The 16,672-nt window shown below is 37.9% G+C and overlaps 1 protein-coding gene across 1 annotated transcript in view; it reads right to left on the reverse strand.

Annotated features, from left to right (window-relative positions):
* The window catches only part of lama5 (laminin subunit alpha 5), a gene marked incomplete at its 5' end in the record, with an annotated part of 70,020 nt that extends 54,198 nt beyond the window's left edge, over nucleotides 1–15,822 (reverse strand). Inside the window, 5 exons of the mRNA XM_015403039.1 lie at nucleotides 3,309–3,424; nucleotides 12,608–12,705; nucleotides 12,925–13,095; nucleotides 13,457–13,575; nucleotides 15,699–15,822. Coding sequence (XP_015258525.1) covers nucleotides 3,309–3,424; nucleotides 12,608–12,705; nucleotides 12,925–13,095; nucleotides 13,457–13,575; nucleotides 15,699–15,822 — 628 coding nt within the window. The remainder of the gene's footprint in view (nucleotides 1–3,308; nucleotides 3,425–12,607; nucleotides 12,706–12,924; nucleotides 13,096–13,456; nucleotides 13,576–15,698) is intronic.
* Nucleotides 15,823–16,672: the final 850 nt, after the last annotated feature.

Here is a 16,672-nt window from a genome sequence, read left to right on the forward strand (position 1 = left end):
CAATGGGAAGGGAAATGAGGATTCCTATTTCTTATTTCAACCGTTGCGTATATTAGCTGCAACATATTAATCAAGATGCTATGACCGAAAAAATTTGATTGACAGATGATCATTGATATATGATTGGCCGAATTTAGGTGTTCAGGCTGATGTATGACTAACTGGCCTGCATAAAATAACGGGGGGAAAAAAATGATTTTCAGACAGGATTTTGGGACAATATGGTCTGATAAAGATTATATTTATATACATGTTTAAGCCAGAATGATTTTACATTTAAATATGACTTCCCTACGACTTCAACCATAGCTCTTTATTCAGTGATTACCCAATTATTCACTAATAAACTATAAGAAGAATAAAAAAGTTTCCAGATACCTGATAGAATATAACTACTAGAGTTTTAAGAGAGGAATGTATTATACAGGAGTAAAAGGACGTGTTGTGCTTTTCTGGTGAGCTGAAGATTCTAGAAACATTTAAAAAGTTGAGCTGAAAACAGAGCATCAGGTTCCTGCTGGTGGCCCTCATCAGGGTCTGTTTGTAAAGTAGGTTCCCTAATTTTTCAAGGCAAATTACATTTTCTAGCTCAATCCAGTAACAAGAGAATTTAAGTGTTTCACATAAAGGATAAGAAAAGAAAATACCGCAGAATGTTCATTGCTGTGGCATAATGAGGGCGGGTAAAGATTGCAGATTAAAATAATTATACGTCACTGTCTTTGGAAACTGAGGAATATGTGTTTAGACATATAACCCTACGAGCAATTAGACATCAGAAGCAATCTCACAGAATCAACTGTTGTTGCTCATCAATCTGATATGAGTTCAAATTCAATTTTCAAAGTATTTTAGGAAAACGTCTGGAAAGGCGAGGCTCATTTTCAGGTGGAAAACTTTCTAGGCTTTTGATTTCTGTATTTTATTAAATTTTTTTCAGCAGGTTACATGTATTAGGTTAATTGGCTTATTATTACAGTTAAAAATCAAGATGAAAGATGTGACAAAAAAAGTGGGAAACCAGAGGAGATAATATTGGCTTGCCATAAAAAAGGAAAGTTGGCTGTGGCAGCAGTCATCCTGCAAACTTTCTCCATACTGTATCTGTCTGCTTTATATTCATTGTGGGTCATCTGTTGCTGGGAAAGTAGTAAATCAGCAGTCAGTGAATTTATCTGACTGAACAACCACTGATCCATACTGAAAACATTATTGAGTAAAGATGTATATGTGTAAAGTCTAACATGAACATTTGTTCAAACTTATATCAATTGGTGGTAAAAGATTAATATTTAACACAGACATGAAAATGGCTTTTAGCCAAAAGACAAAAAGCTGAACAGGAATAAAAGAAGCAAGGAAAGGGAAAAAGATCCAAAAGATAAAATTAATAAGTAAAATGGCAATTGTAAATTGGTTGCAACTTCAATTCTGGGTTTTCTCATCAATGACGTTTAAAGCTGCTGCTCTGCTACTCATTTCCTCAGAACGGCGGTTTTAATAGAGGATGGGGGATCAGACACTGTTTAGGATCCAGCATTTAGTCCAAGAAGAAGTGCAGCTGTGATTAACAGAACCACACAGACTGTCTGACTGCATGAAAACCAGGTTGGGCCTTTTTCATTCATCATAAAAGGCTAATTTCATGTCTAATCACAGGCTGGTGGAACATCTTTCTTCTGATAACACTTAAGGGCCTTTAAAGAGTTCTTTACAAAGTATTCATCGGACCAATCTGATCCAGTTAAAAGGGAAAAAACAGGAAGTATCTAAAATGTTTGATGTTCCATGGAGCGGGACAATGGGTTCTCAAAGGCGTCTAAATGACAGACGGTTCCTCTGTAGAACAGCGAATAAATTGCTTGGTTTCAGCTTTGATCATCAAACAGCATTTCTTTAGACTGACAATATTTTATTTATTGTATCCATCTCTAAATGTATTCAGGGTAAATAATGTAGATAACCCAGACTTAAACCTAAAAAGTTAAATGAAAGCACAGAAATTTCAGCTTCTTATGATCTCAGTTAAAACACAGACACACACGAATGCCTGAGGACCAGACGAACTACCGCTTCTGACAGCACTTTGTTCTTATCTGACTCGGTGTCTGAGAGGTCCCGTCTCAACGAACTGCTTATCCTGCATCTTTCCTGCAGCTCCACAGCGATGCGTTTTCCTCTAAGTCGGAAAACATTTAAATTTTCCCCTCACTCTAAAGCAGAACAATGAATTAGTGAAAAACTAAACAGACATTTAGTGAACCTTTGGCCATTGTTATTTCCATTATGAGCTTAAAAACACCAATTCATACCAATCAAAATGAAACAGGAGAAAACTTTAGGCTGGGATCTAAGCTTTCCTCTAGCAACGCGTAAAAAAAGCTCTACAAGTCAACTTAATGGATCATATTATACTTGGTTTATTTATAAAAGTGAATATTTAAAAGAATAAAGCCTGTTCCAGATGAGTATGAATTAAAATGACTAAAGGTTAAAGAAAACTATCAGGTAGGAAAAAGCCACCTGGCTTTACTCAGCTGGTAAGATATGATAAAATCAAACCTCAAATCAAAAAGAGCATTCTTTCAAACTGTCATGCAGTAGCTAACTAACAAACAAATACTTTAGAATCTATTTCTGCACATTTGGATTTATAGTTATGTTCCAGTTTGGACCAGGCTTTAGCTGATACACAAAACACATCCCTGTAATCGATTTTGGAATTTATATCTTCAGACACTTAAATATTAATGAGGGCCAAGCATTCCAGGTTCCTTAGTTGCAAAAATAGCCCACATCATCACCCCTCCACCACCATGCTTCGTTTGATTTGCTCCAGTTCATCAAAAACAAAACAAACAAAAACATTTTTTGGCTGTGTTATCAATGACTTTATGATATTAAATCCTAACTGAAGGCTTCTTAAGTTTTATTACCTCTTCTTTACTTATGTAACTTTTTGAAAAACCGTTGTTTGTCATATCTTATGTAAGTAATAAGGCAAGATGTCATGACCGTAGATGTAAAAGTGGACCAGCACCTTTTATTACGCATAGGAAAGAATTATAGGTTTTCTCTACTGATGCACAGTGAAAGTATATGCAAACTGAACTAGAAGGCCTGAAAACGTTCCTATCCTCACCATAAAAATGTTCATGGGAGAAAGTCCAGCCTCTGTTTCTGCTGAGCTTCATTAAATTAAAGCCAACTGATTCTGTTGAACCAACACATGAAACACATTCCTGTGCAGGCTTCAGTGAGCACACCTTCTCTCTCTGTGTGTGTGTGCTGTGTTGGGCCCCACTCACGTTCGCATTCATTAGCGCTGTAGGTCGTCGCAGGTTTCCACGGTAACTGGTTGTACCCGGGGCAGCATTGGTCACAAGAAACGCCGCAGGTGTTGTGCTTACAGTCACACAGCAACCTGTGAAACAATAAAAACAAAAAGAGGAGAGAAAAAGCAGTTTAGCTCAGATTCAGTTTCCAGCTTTTCTGTTAGTGTCTCGCTAAATTTTATTCTTTAATATTAATGTAAAAACAGGTTACTGATGCTGCAACTTCTCCCATACTGTAACACAGTGGAGGTTAAACAGTAAAAAAGGATCCTCTCAACAAAGAGGAGTGCAACCCATCTCCTGGGTGGACAGAGGCTGACCGCTTCACCCTGGCTTCTAATTGGATTAGTGAGTGAACTTACTGCCCACAGAGTGTGGCCCAAACACAGCAGGGAAGGAGACAGAAAAACAAACTTCACCTTGCTTTTTTTATTAGTCTGAGTCATCTTAACCCTGCATAAAATACAAAGCGGTCACGGGAGAACGAGGAAAGTGTGATGAGAGTAAAGAGGAGGAGAGTTAGCTTTTAATCACTTAATTGTGAACTTTTATTCCAGACTGACATGAGGGAAAATAACTTGGCTATTTTGACCTGAGGGATCTAGATATAGTTGTATTAACAGTACAATAAAATATGCAAACCTGATGTGAATAAAGACTAGTAACTGGAAAGAAGAGCAAAACAAATTTGCTCTTCTTCCGATAAAACTGAGACATTCAGTTCTTAATTGAAAGGGTTTAACCTCTAAACATTCACCTCATTTCGGGTAATCCTCGCCTATTTTGCACACCCAAATGGAAAAGCAACTTAGGAACTGTAAGCCCAAATTACATGTGCAATACATTATTTTAAAGCTAACACTCTCTAGGTTATGAATATGTAAATTAAAATTGGATGAGTAGAACACAGACCAAGCTGCATCAGTTTAATCATGACTCAAAGTTGTTGTTTTTTAATCCCCAAAAAGAAAAGCCCTTTTTGAAAAAACGGAAGAAAAAAAATCCTGAAGGCAAAAACAAGGTTCAATGGAATAATTTTATTCTACATCATGTCAACAAAAAATGCAGAAAATGTCAGACCTCTAGCTATAACAGTTCCAGAGCTGTGGGGTATAGAACTTTTGGTGTCAGCTTGGAGCTGCGCGCAATGGCTCCACCTGCTGGTAAACATTTTACCAGGGAAATTTTATGCACCCCCACTTAAGGTCCACTGGGTCGCCGGTGACCCGGTGGGTTTTAAAAGGTTAATATGATATCTGCCTGCTGTCTGTTACCGAAGATCTCTGATTTTTGTGGCTAAACATTTTGTACAGTTGTCTTTACAGGGAATTTTAAACCCTGCTTTTAACCGAGCATTTGTGAGGTCAGACAATGGTGCTGGGGGAGAAAGCCTTGAATCCTATCTGCTCCCTAATTCACCTTGAAGCTGTTTAATGTGGTTGAGGCCTGGAGCAGGAATATAAATTCCCCCAGGCTGGTCCCACAAAGCTGGAAGTGTGAACATATCTTGGTATTAGAAGCGTTACGAGATCAGAGAGTTGTATTTACCTGCAAACTAACAAACCTAGATGGAATTGTTGTTGTTTCCAATCACTTATACTTTGTTTTAACACCACTAATAGGAAATTGCGGAATATAGTAGCAAGAAATTTAAATGACTAGATTGACTAATACAAGTTTTTGAGGACGAATGCCTTTACTGATTATTTTGACATCTACTTAAAATTTAAGTTATGCTGGATGCATGTACAATCCGCATGGAAAATGAGCGACTTATCACTGCTTTTACACACTTTACATCTTTTTTCCCACTTCTGACCGGCTCCGGGGGGGGGGATTTCAGCACAAACGGCTAGCTGACATCACCACACTACATAAGGAAGTAGAAACGCAGACATTTACATCTGCAAACTACGACAGTCATTTCATTTCAAGAGTTTCTCCACAATTTGTTGCTAATGATAGTTTTTATAGCCTAACTCACTAAGATGTCTCTAGATGTTTACATTTGCAAACCCTTGCTGGTGTGAGGTGTTTCTTGCTTGGCATGTTTTCCCATCGAGAGCTGTTTATGTAGTTACAAATTTTCCTAGGCGCACGGTACAGAAAGTCTGTTTGCAAGGACGCCGCGAGACATGATTTCGGGGCATGGCTGCTAAATATGTTGATGAATGGGACAATGCATGCATGTATCAGCAAATGCCAATATAGTAAAAAAATATCTTCCAGTCAATACATTGGTCTCCCTGTATTATTTACCACATGTTAGTGGAAGCAGTTTACATGCTGCCAACAGGCTGGCTGAATTAACCTGTGCTCATTGAAGGGGTTATAATACTTCAATTCAAATATACTTTTTGGGGAGTGAAATACTTTTGGGCACTACAGAGTATCTCCTGTTTTATGTGCAGCTGAAAAAAATCCCCTGCCGCCCTGAACAGGATGCAGCTGAATTGAAAATGTTTTTGTTTTATTAAACTGTTAACTGACCGTAACACCTGCAGTTCTGCAGGCATGTTTGAGCTGATAAAGGTCCATGCATTGTGTTTCAAAACTCTGATTGAGTTTCCATGTTTTTCTTCAGAGCTCCATTCATTCAGGCTGTTTTACAAACACCCCTCTGCTCCATAATCTCAACATTAATTCTGTTTTTAGGCAAGGTTGGAGCTTTTTAGGTTTTGCAAACAAGTGTTCAGATGTTATTCTTTGATATTCCTAATTGTAAACTTTATGGATCAGTGCATCTCTTCGTCGACTTCTGCTTCTCCGAGTCAGATCAATAATTCCAACATCCTTCACATCAGCAAAAGTAAGCTCAGTCTGGATGGAGATTCCCATGGATTCTCGGACTAAGAGGAAATTAATCATCTGGGCAAACATGATTTACCGGTAATATCATATACCAATGTAACACAATCATTGATATCTATATCCACTAACAGAAATTAAAAAAACAAACAAAAAAAAAAACAATAAATATGGATCTCCTGTTTACATTCTGACAGGGGCTAGTGTGTCCTAAAGATAGAGATTATTTTTAATCAATCTAATCAAATTGTTTATTATTTAATCAATATATCAATATAGATTGATGCATTGTTACACCCCTAGTTAAAAATGGATTTGCAATATATTCACAATTTCTAAATCACTGCTGTTTAACACTAACTTTGTCCCTCTCATCAATTAGGTGGGAGTAACATGCTTAAACTGGGTTTGGGGCCTAACAGAGGGGGAGTGATGCAGATCCATGCATGCAAGCTAGAAGTAAGCAATTCTCCTCCCCATATTAATTTCCAGCAACAATGGACTGTGGACAATAGAGCATTCAAGGCCATGAAAACAAGGAGGCCCCGGAGCCAAATATGCTTGTAGTTAGTGCAAAGGAAAACAGCAAAATAAAATCAAGGCCTTAAAGTTGCAGGATGGTAGCCCTCCAGGACTGGAGTTGGACACCCCTGTCTTTTAGAAAACAGTACATTAAATCTGGCCCGAGGAACAAACTGTGTTTAAAGTAGTCTTGAAGTCATGCATCTGCTTTCTAAATGAAATTTAAACAATTATTTCTGCTAGCAGAGGGGCCATAATGATCTAGCTGGAGTGGTATTCTAGTATTTTAAACATTTAGAGTAACAGGGCTGGCATCAGGACACCTCTACTGCAGCTCGGTTTTCTTTTCATCATGATTCATATGTTTAACAGACTGGAGACAGAACAGGAGATTGATTCTTACAGCTGGCAGGTGTTTGACTGATGGAAACACAGGATAAGGAATTCAAATAAATCCCTTCTGACTGCATGTGGACTTTGAGGATTTGTTCCCTGGTTGTGTTAGAGTGAAGGAATGCAGACTCATGAGTTTTTGTTTCATCTCAGCACTCACATCAGTCCCACGCTTTGTTTGATGATGCTAAATCAAGCACTTGTGGAAAAAGGTGACAGTGAGTCTGCTGACTGGAGGTCCGTGAGGTGACAAAGTTACGTCCAACAGCTGAGCTTCTCCTTTTCAAAGTTTCATACTTCTCTAGGCTCAATTTCCCAGAATGCTTTGAGTCTTTAAGTGGTTTTTTGAGGATCTGACATAAACTTGAATTAGGATTCAAAGAATAAACTAATGAATGAAGGAAGTAAAAATACCTGGTTGGTTTAAATAAAGGGACAAATGGATGCTTGGATCTTTTAGATAACTTTGGGAGATTAACCACAATTTTTTCCATACCTGTTCTTGAAAAAAAAAAAAAAAAACTGCACCTAATGTCATTATCTTGGCAGTGATATCCTGGCTTAATTACACATTTCTTTCATCTGTCCAATTCTGCCAAGTTTCTCATAACTGCTCATCTGATCCACCTGCTCCTGCCTCTATTTAAGGTGCCTGCATCCAGTCTTCAGGGCCAGATTATTCTTGTTCTTTCGTGCTAGTGGTGAGATTGTTTTTAAGTGTTCCTTTGTGTTTCTGATGTCTTGATCCTGACCTGTTCTGCCTCTCAACCACTGAGCCTGTCTGTTCCGTCTGAACGGTTTGCCTGACTCTGCTTTGGACTCCTGCTTGTTCTGCGTTCTGTGGGGCTGCAACATCTGGGAAACTCTGAGCAGCGCCCACGCATCTTGTTGTTAGCTCACCGGCTAGATCCTACCTCATTCTCAGGACACGGGCTGAACTGTTAAACGAGGTTAGTGACGCGTTCATAATTATCCAAAGTAAGATTATTGTGGTCACCAACCTGTGTTTCCTTTTACAGATTTTCCCGATTGCACCCTTCACCAATCCTTCGCTTTTTAAACAAACACTTTTTGAGTTATTACACTGTCTTGTCCTTATGTTCTGAACCATGAAACCTAAACTACAATTAGTGTAAGCTAATTATTTCATTACCACACTAACACTCTCTATGCCATATTATATTATATTATATTATATTATATTATATTTCAGAAGTTTTATTTAATAGGGGACATCAGAATTATTACAGAAGGTGGAAAAGTGGGAAGAAGATGCATTGTGGGGAAAGTCTGCATAAAATGTAAGACAATCATTACTCAGACTGGCGTCGGATCTTAGCTTAAAAAAGAAAAATCTAATTGACCAAAGCTGGATGGTTTGAAGTTAGTTCTGATTAATCCATATTAACCAAACGGTTTTCCTCCGTTTCACCATTATGATGTCCCTGTTTCTGTGCTTTAGAACTTCAATCACAAAAATCTAAATCCAATGAGGACATAACGAGTAATGCGGGTCCATTTGCCGGCCTATGTTATGTTTATTTTTGGTAGGTCAGTTAAAGAGATGGGATGGCATTTTTTGTAGTCAAATAACTCAAAACTCCTGGTTGCACCCCTGCTAGAAAACATTACATCTAAACAGTCTTTTGAAATTGTGATATATATTTATATAGAGAGAGAGGGAGAGAGAGAGAGATTGTGATTCTATTCATGCAGGTCTAGCAAATAGTGCAGCTTTTAACATTTTGCACAAGACTGGTGTTAAGTTTGTCGCTGTTTACTAGGAAAAACCTCGCTCACAATGTCATTTAAATGCCCTGCAACATGGTGATTGCTTAGAACCTGCTGATGAGCTAAAATTGATCAATCATATCATAATTAATGTAATTTTTTTTAGTTTATTTTCAATTTAAACTGGGAGATTATAGTGAATAAACACCAGAATAATAAGTGTTAGCAAGATTAGATGGTTTAACAAGGAGCATATGCGAAAATTTTGTCCCAGAAACACTGATAACATATAGAAGTTATCCATTCATTAATACAGAGTTGGTTTAACACCATAATCGGCATTTAAAAATAAAACTTAATTCAGTGAACTGAAATTAATTAGCAAAATCGGGAGAGTTAAACAACTTTTGTGAGTTTGATGACCTGATGTTTAAAAAGCCCTTAAATCACACATCCTTAGAGCTAATTTAAAGGCAGTATTTCTCCTAAGACAGATGTTGGAAAGCTGCTCTCCACAGCCTCCTTCTTTGTTGAGGTAACTTATGGATTCCTCCAGCATGTCATCATTGCATGGTTCTCCTTGATTACAGGTCTAAAAATAAAATGTTATGATCCATGAATTAGCCATTAGCACAAATGGGGACAGAGGGAAGATAAAACATCTTTCCAAAAATGAAAGTCTAATGTACTATTAGGATAATTAACGGAAGTTAAAGGTCAGGTAAACGATAATATATTCCTCCTCCAAGAAAAAGACTTATTAAAAGTAACACAGAAAACATGTGCTCTTGTGGTAGATTGATGCTTTTTTAATACCCTCTGAGACAAAAATCTTTAATCTGGCAGGACAAAGCAGTTTAAGAATATCTTGCATGTAAGGTTCAGCAGGAAAAGTGCAGCTACATTTTATCATTCTAGTTTATTATCCAGCAAGATGTCCTCTAATGTCCCTCCTTTCCTCCAGAATTCCCAGTCTATTCCCATGGATCAAAAAGAGCGATTTAAGAACCTATCTGTCTAACTTTACACAAGATTGTCTTCAGATGCATCCAGCAAGTCTGAGCAAGTGTGGTTCTTCTTCACACATGTATGGCTGTTTGCAGGAAAGGCAAAAGCGAAAAGCAGAATTGCGCGGTTTGTACTAGACAGATGGAAATCAAGGAGACAGATAACTTCATGTTTACGAGTGTGAGTTTTGTGTAGTTGTGTGTATATATGTATGTGACTCATGGTGGATTTACCTGAGTAATAATAGCTTATCTGCAGCATATGAGGAAAGACGCTCATAAGTAAGAAAATATGCCCTGCAGTTTATATGCAGAACACTTTAAACATGTTATTATCAAGTCAATGAAAAGGTGCACTAATCTAGTCTTTTTTCACACAAACGTCTCATGCATTAAAACAAGCTCCATCCTGCCTTTACAATAACAGACTTGATTCAGGGTACAAACAGAAACTGGGTTTTTATCCTCCACTCATGTGTTAATTTACTGTACAAAACAACATACTTCCAAATGTTTGCATGTTTCTCACCATGAGGCTGCATCCTTTAAAGGACCAGGCCTACATGGACTGGGCCTGTAGTGATCCATACTGAAATCAACAATCTAGACTTCCATAACTGTTCCCACCCTAACATCAGTCAGCTAAGAGGCAGTTAAAAAAAAATTCAAACCTCCACTCCAATGTCTTTATATATGTTATAAAGCGATGTTCCTCAATTCAGGTCTTTGTACCATTGTCACATGGATGAACTAAATACGAGTGAATTTTTTTGTTTCCAAACATACTCTCCAGCTCTCCCTTTGCAAATAGCAACCCATTCATCTGCAACTCCTACTCCATTCTGGCCAGGGGCGGAGCTAGAAGGAGGGCCAGGGAAAGCCATGGCAACCGTTGGCAACTAACTACCCACCACTACCAGGTAATTGGATGTTCCCATTGGAACATACTTCATCACCTCCAGGACAAGCATCTCCCCTTCAAAATAGATTGGGGCAGCAGTGATACTTTGAGCTGGAAAGTCTTAATTAAAGCTATTGTGGAGGATTTTTGCAAATTAAAAAAAAAAACGAACAAAAGCACATCCACAACCCTGTACTCGCTGTACTCGCTCCCGAGAGGGAAAACATATTAAACACATGCAAGGGCATGCGCAAGCCCATTTCTCCTCATGCACTATATGTCTAAAAGTTCATGTTTGCATCGCTCATACAAGCTCACTTTCCAAAGGAAGATTTGCAGTTTCTCCACCACCACTGATAAGTGAAAATAGGGAAAAGCATACAGGACGGCCTTACAAAAACATACTGTATCACCAGAATGATTGACAAATAGGAGGATCACTTATTTTGATGATCCACCCAGAAAAAGAACATCCCCCACTACACCTTTAATTTAGCTTTTCAATTGATAGTATATTAACTATAAGTTGACAATAAAATTACAGTAATTAATTATTTATTCACATGAATATACTAACATAAAACAAAAACAGAACTCATGCTCTTTTCAAAACTAGGGTTTTGGCTCCTATAGGTTTTGGGTCACCCCTCAGTGCACATTGGTCCCTGCCTGGCAAAAACTAGGAACATTTTCTGATTCCGCCATTGATCGTGGTATCACTCATGATGACGGTTAAGGGTTAAAGAAACTCCTCAGGTTGAGGTAAAGAAGCCCCCCCCACACACACACAGTGAAATATCCCTTCATCAGCAGGGTAACGTGTGAGAACAAATTCCAGATCTCATTTGCATACAAAGTTTGCAGCTTATATGTGGTTAAAAAAGAGATAAAACCTAAAATCCAGATTAATTTTAACCACAGACATTTATCATAGAGTCATATCTTGGGGGTTTCTAACATGCAAAAACTCTGTAGGTTACAACAGTAAAAATAACAAAGCTTTATAAGTGGATTTTAAAGAGATTTTCAAATAGATACTACCTGTCAGTGTAATTAGACTCTAATTGTAAAGTCTGATTCTTTATTTGTGTTTATCAGAGAGGAGAGCATGTCCTGTCTGGACTTCTTTCTTATGCATAATTATTTTTTTTTCAACAAAATCAAAATTCCCAAAACAATGTGGGGGGAAAATTGTTTATAGAAGCATCTTTGCCTTGTTTTTTTTTCTGCTTTATGACCTTATAATTCTCTCACCATCAATTTGGAGGAATTTCAGCGCACTCATCCTGAAACATGTTTGAGCGCATCGATATTTGGGGTTTTATAAACTGTTCTGTTAAGGTCTCTACACAGCACTTTATTCAAGCTGAGGTCTGCACTTTGACTGGGCGATTGTAAAATCTTCATATTTTCTGCCTCTTACTTTAAATCCCTATCATGGATTATGAGGCAATTGGGGAACAAAGTTTAGCTGTCTAACAGAATGCCTCATGTTTCTCATCCCAAACAGTTCATGGTTTACTTCAAAACAAGCCCATATCATCATATGTTCAACTGTACTTGAAATGCAGGTATGGAGTTTCAGACAAAAAGTGTGATAAAAGAACATTTTTCCCAAATGAAATGCACAAAAAATCTTCAAAAAAAATCAGCAAAAAATCCATCCAACAGTTTAAGTTATTGAGAAGCAGCAGACACCATCTTGTTTAGGAGCAAAAACATTTTAAACAGCTCCAAACCGCTTTAGTCTTTTTCTAACTTTTCTCTCAAAAACTCAAACTTTTACACCTGCAAATCTAAAGATCACAGAATGTCAGCTCAAATTATTGATCAATTAACAGTTAGCTTTAGGCATTCCTTTGTGCAACAAGAGCAGAACGGGTTGAATCCTGAGAAAACCTGATTCTTACTTGTAAGGATCATTTGGGTCATTGGCGTTGCAGGCCTCAGCGTGTCCATTACACACACATCTTCCTCCGATGCTGATGTCTTTGATACTGTAGTAGTACTGCAAGAAATCAAGAGCAGACAGACTTTAATCACCAGACCTTTTATAAACAATGGTTTAGAGGTAAAGTTCATGCAAAAAAAGCTAAATAATCAATCTGGAGGAAGAAGCAATTGATGAAATTGAAACTCCTTTCCTTTCAAAGACCCTGCCCCCCCAATCTAGAACTCTCAACTACATCTCTGACTGGCTGAACATCAGCTTGCAGCGGGGCCTCACCCTCCGGGTGACGGTGGGGTCACGCAGCGCCTTGCCCATCAGGTGTCCCAAAAGGGTGTTGGTCCTTAGGAAGCGGAGCCTGATGTTGGTGGCCTTGGTGAAGTCCCTAAGCACTGGCGAATAGGAGAAGTTCATGGCCCCGGGCCGGCCGTTCACCAGGGACACCACAATCTGACATGGAGCGGATCACAGAGCAGAACAGATCATCAGATGAAACACATGGCAACAAAAAAATACCTGAACACTAACCTGAAGTAACAAATCAAGATAAATACAGAAAATCCTTAGAATGAATGATATTGGTTCATTGCTTTAAGCCATAAGTTTGATAAAAGTGCTGACTGACTGTCATAGATTAGGTTGTCGGATCTGCAATAAATATACAAAGAAACTGTTATTTTATTAGTCTGAACTTTGAAAAAATTGGACCTGGAAGACATATTCTCACTTCTGCCATAAGGAAAATACAACATTTAAACAGAGAGACAGAATCTGAAGTAATGAATTAATAATAACGCAATAATGCAATCACCTCTCCGTTTTCCAGCGGGACTATACGAGAGTACTCTGTGGTGCAGATAACATCATCGTCATGGTTGATTCTCTCTATGGTCCTCTGTCCAAAGCGTTCAATACAGTCCCTTTTGGAGGCTGCAAACACACACGGACGCAAGGAGATAAATATGTTAGAATATGTTATCAAGCATTCATTGATTCCTTCCAAGCGTTCAGCCTGAATGCAAAGAAACGGAGGAGGTGTAATTATTTTAATGTCATGATTTTAGCTTGTTAAATCTGAAAACAGCAACAGGTCAGAGATTTACAGCTTGTCTCTCCTCTGTATATTAACTTGTGCAGAACATGAACCTTGAATAAATGTTTGATATTAGCGGTCGATATTAGGCTTTATCCTGTGATCCAGCTGTAGAAGACATGGAGCACTGAGCAGCTAAGAACATAACTTTTTAAGTCCAGGTACAGACTCAAAGATGGATTTAGGTCTGGACTTAGACTAGGCCATTCCACCACTCCATCACAGCTCTGGCTGAGTGTTTAGGGCTTTAGTTGTTTTGTTGAAAGTTGAACATGTGTTCAGCCTCCAACACTTCTGTCAGTGAGCCCCAGGGCAGCTGTGGCTACAATGTAGCTTGCCACCATCAGAGTGTGGTCTTCTAGAAGGTCTTCTAGAAGAAAACCCTCCTCATAAGTAGCCATGTTTACATCCAACTTAAGTGTGAATTTTATGCAAACTTTTAAAAATTTGCAAAAAAAAAGGAAAGGTTAATTTCTGCTGTTTTTTTTATTGGGTATAAATTGAAATTAACCAGGCAAAGTTATCATACGTCATCGTCTATAATACATTGTCACGCATGGTTGTAATAAACAGGAAGTAGAATCAAAGCACAGACCACAGATTGGCAATGGAGGAAAGTCTTAATGAATGTGTTTCTACTGAGCATTATTTTAAATTTTATTTTATTCTAAAATGTATTTTAATTGAAAAATTTATCTTATTCTATTTTTATGTGTTTATGTATTTTAGCCTTAGCTTTTATCTTATGTTCCTTAACTGTGATTCCTGTACAGCACTTTGGGCAACCCCAGTTGTTTTGAATGTGCTTTATAAATAAAGTTTGAGTTGAGTTGAGTTGAGCAACTTATTCTTATGCTGAAATCTCAGTTAAAAATGTTGCTTCCATCCATGTTTACGTACATATTAGCAACCTCCATGAAGTAAACAGCTGTTCAATCAACTGAAGTAAATGTTCCAACCATTAAAGATAATTCAAAAACACTATTTCCATCTTCCTTTTTGTGAATTAAACCCTTTTTTGTAAAAGCCAAAACCAAGTCAAGCGAGAGTTAAAACTTTTTTTGCAAACTTCTTTTCTGATGCAACAATTCAAAAAATGGGCATAAAAAAGAAATGGAAATGCACCTAGTTTTAGTTTTTAAAGAGATCAAAGGGTTTGGTTTTGTTTTCACCTGACCAGAGCATCTTCTTCCAAATATTTGCCAAACCTCCAACATGGCTAGTGGAAATATTTTAGCTGTCTTTTACCATAAACTCCCTTCTTGACATTTCTATAAAGGACCAAGTTTGTGGAGTGCATAATTGGTGTTTAGCTTCTCCCTCCTAAGCTGTAAATTTCTGCAGCTCCTCTGGATTTACCTTTAAAACATCTCAGCTATCTCTGATTGATTCTCTTCTTGTTGTCAATTTAGATGGATGATCATATCTCGATAGGTTAGGTAATCGATTCCTTCTAAATGTTAACATTTCTCTACAAACCTCTACTTGAACTGTCCACTGGGTCCCTTTCTGACAGTGGAGCTCCTCTGTGTGTGCAGTAAACCACAGAGAAACCATCCTTTACCATAGCTGCAAAGCTGTCATGTCCAGTTTGGACATAACAGCTGACATTAACGTTTAATTACTAGTGTTTCAGGTTATATTTGGATGCAGATGCTGTAACAAATGGCACACACACCCAAAGCCTCCACTTCCTATGATCAGGTAAACCAAGCTGTGACCTGTTGTCAGACATTCCAGGAATTCCCCTGCAGCCCACCTCCACCAGCAGCTGCCTCCCTCAATCAGGTAACATGTGCCCCCCTCACCTTCCCTCCACCCCCAACACCCCTAACCCCAGGCATCCTGTTTAGTCTAAAATATCAGAGAAGGATTTAAAGACCTTTCCCCAAGCACAGTTAGTAGATTAGTTGTTGATTCTCATAGAATCTGATTTGATTTTGGAGTCAAACATACTCACAGGCAAAGAACTGCCAGGGCTGGTAGGTCAGACCGTAGTCTGTGGATCTCTCCAGAACCCAGAGGTCCGGACGGGGGGAGTTGGCAAATTTGATCAACACATAGGCCACATGGAAGAGCTGTAGAGGAAAAAAGAAAACAATCCACATTAGGGCTGAAAAAATTAATCAGATTAATCGTGATAAAACGATTATTGAAATAATCGTTGACTATTTTAATTATCAATTCATCGTTAAGTGGAGTATTGAGACTGTAGAATATGCTTTTAGCTGACAGAGGAACCCACTTAAAGCAGTAATTATACCAAGATTGTAAAAAATATATAAACTTTTTGCATTTAAGATTAATAATCTTTTTCATGTGTTAACATGCTCTATAAGGAACTAATTTCAAGAACTTTAATTTCATAAAAAGTCTTCTTTCATAAATCTTTGTCTATCTGATTATTAATCGAAAAAATAATAAACAGATGAAACCATTTGCAAAATAATCAATAGTTGCAGCCCTAATCTACATTAAACATTCAGAGAAAATGTTGCCTATCATATGCCTTAAAAGAATGTTTGCACCTTTATACACCTTTATACGCGAAAAAATATGAGCATGAATCTTGTATTTTCTTGTCAATCATTTCATAGTATGGGACTATGTGGACTGTGTTTGTAATTTGTAATTTTATTAAGGATCCCCATTAGCTGTTGCCATGGCAAACAGCTAGTCTTCCTGGGGTCCTGTTCATAGTGTGCCACTCTGGGTCTCTGAGCAAAGACCTTTAAAACCCCACACTGCTCCCCAGGCGCTGCACAATGGCAGCCCACTGCTCCAATAGGGGATGTGTTAAATGTACAGGTTATTTCTCCAATGTGAGATCAATAAAGTTCAGTTATTATTATCTATATTGGGGTATTACATGCCTAATGCTAACATGTCTTAAATGATCAAACCCATTGTAACATTACACAAAGTGTCGTCATC

The sequence above is a fragment of the Cyprinodon variegatus genome, unplaced genomic scaffold (genome assembly GCF_000732505.1).
Source record: "Cyprinodon variegatus isolate N-32 unplaced genomic scaffold, C_variegatus-1.0 Scaffold1434, whole genome shotgun sequence".
NCBI classification, from domain to species: Eukaryota; Metazoa; Chordata; class Actinopteri; order Cyprinodontiformes; family Cyprinodontidae; genus Cyprinodon; species Cyprinodon variegatus.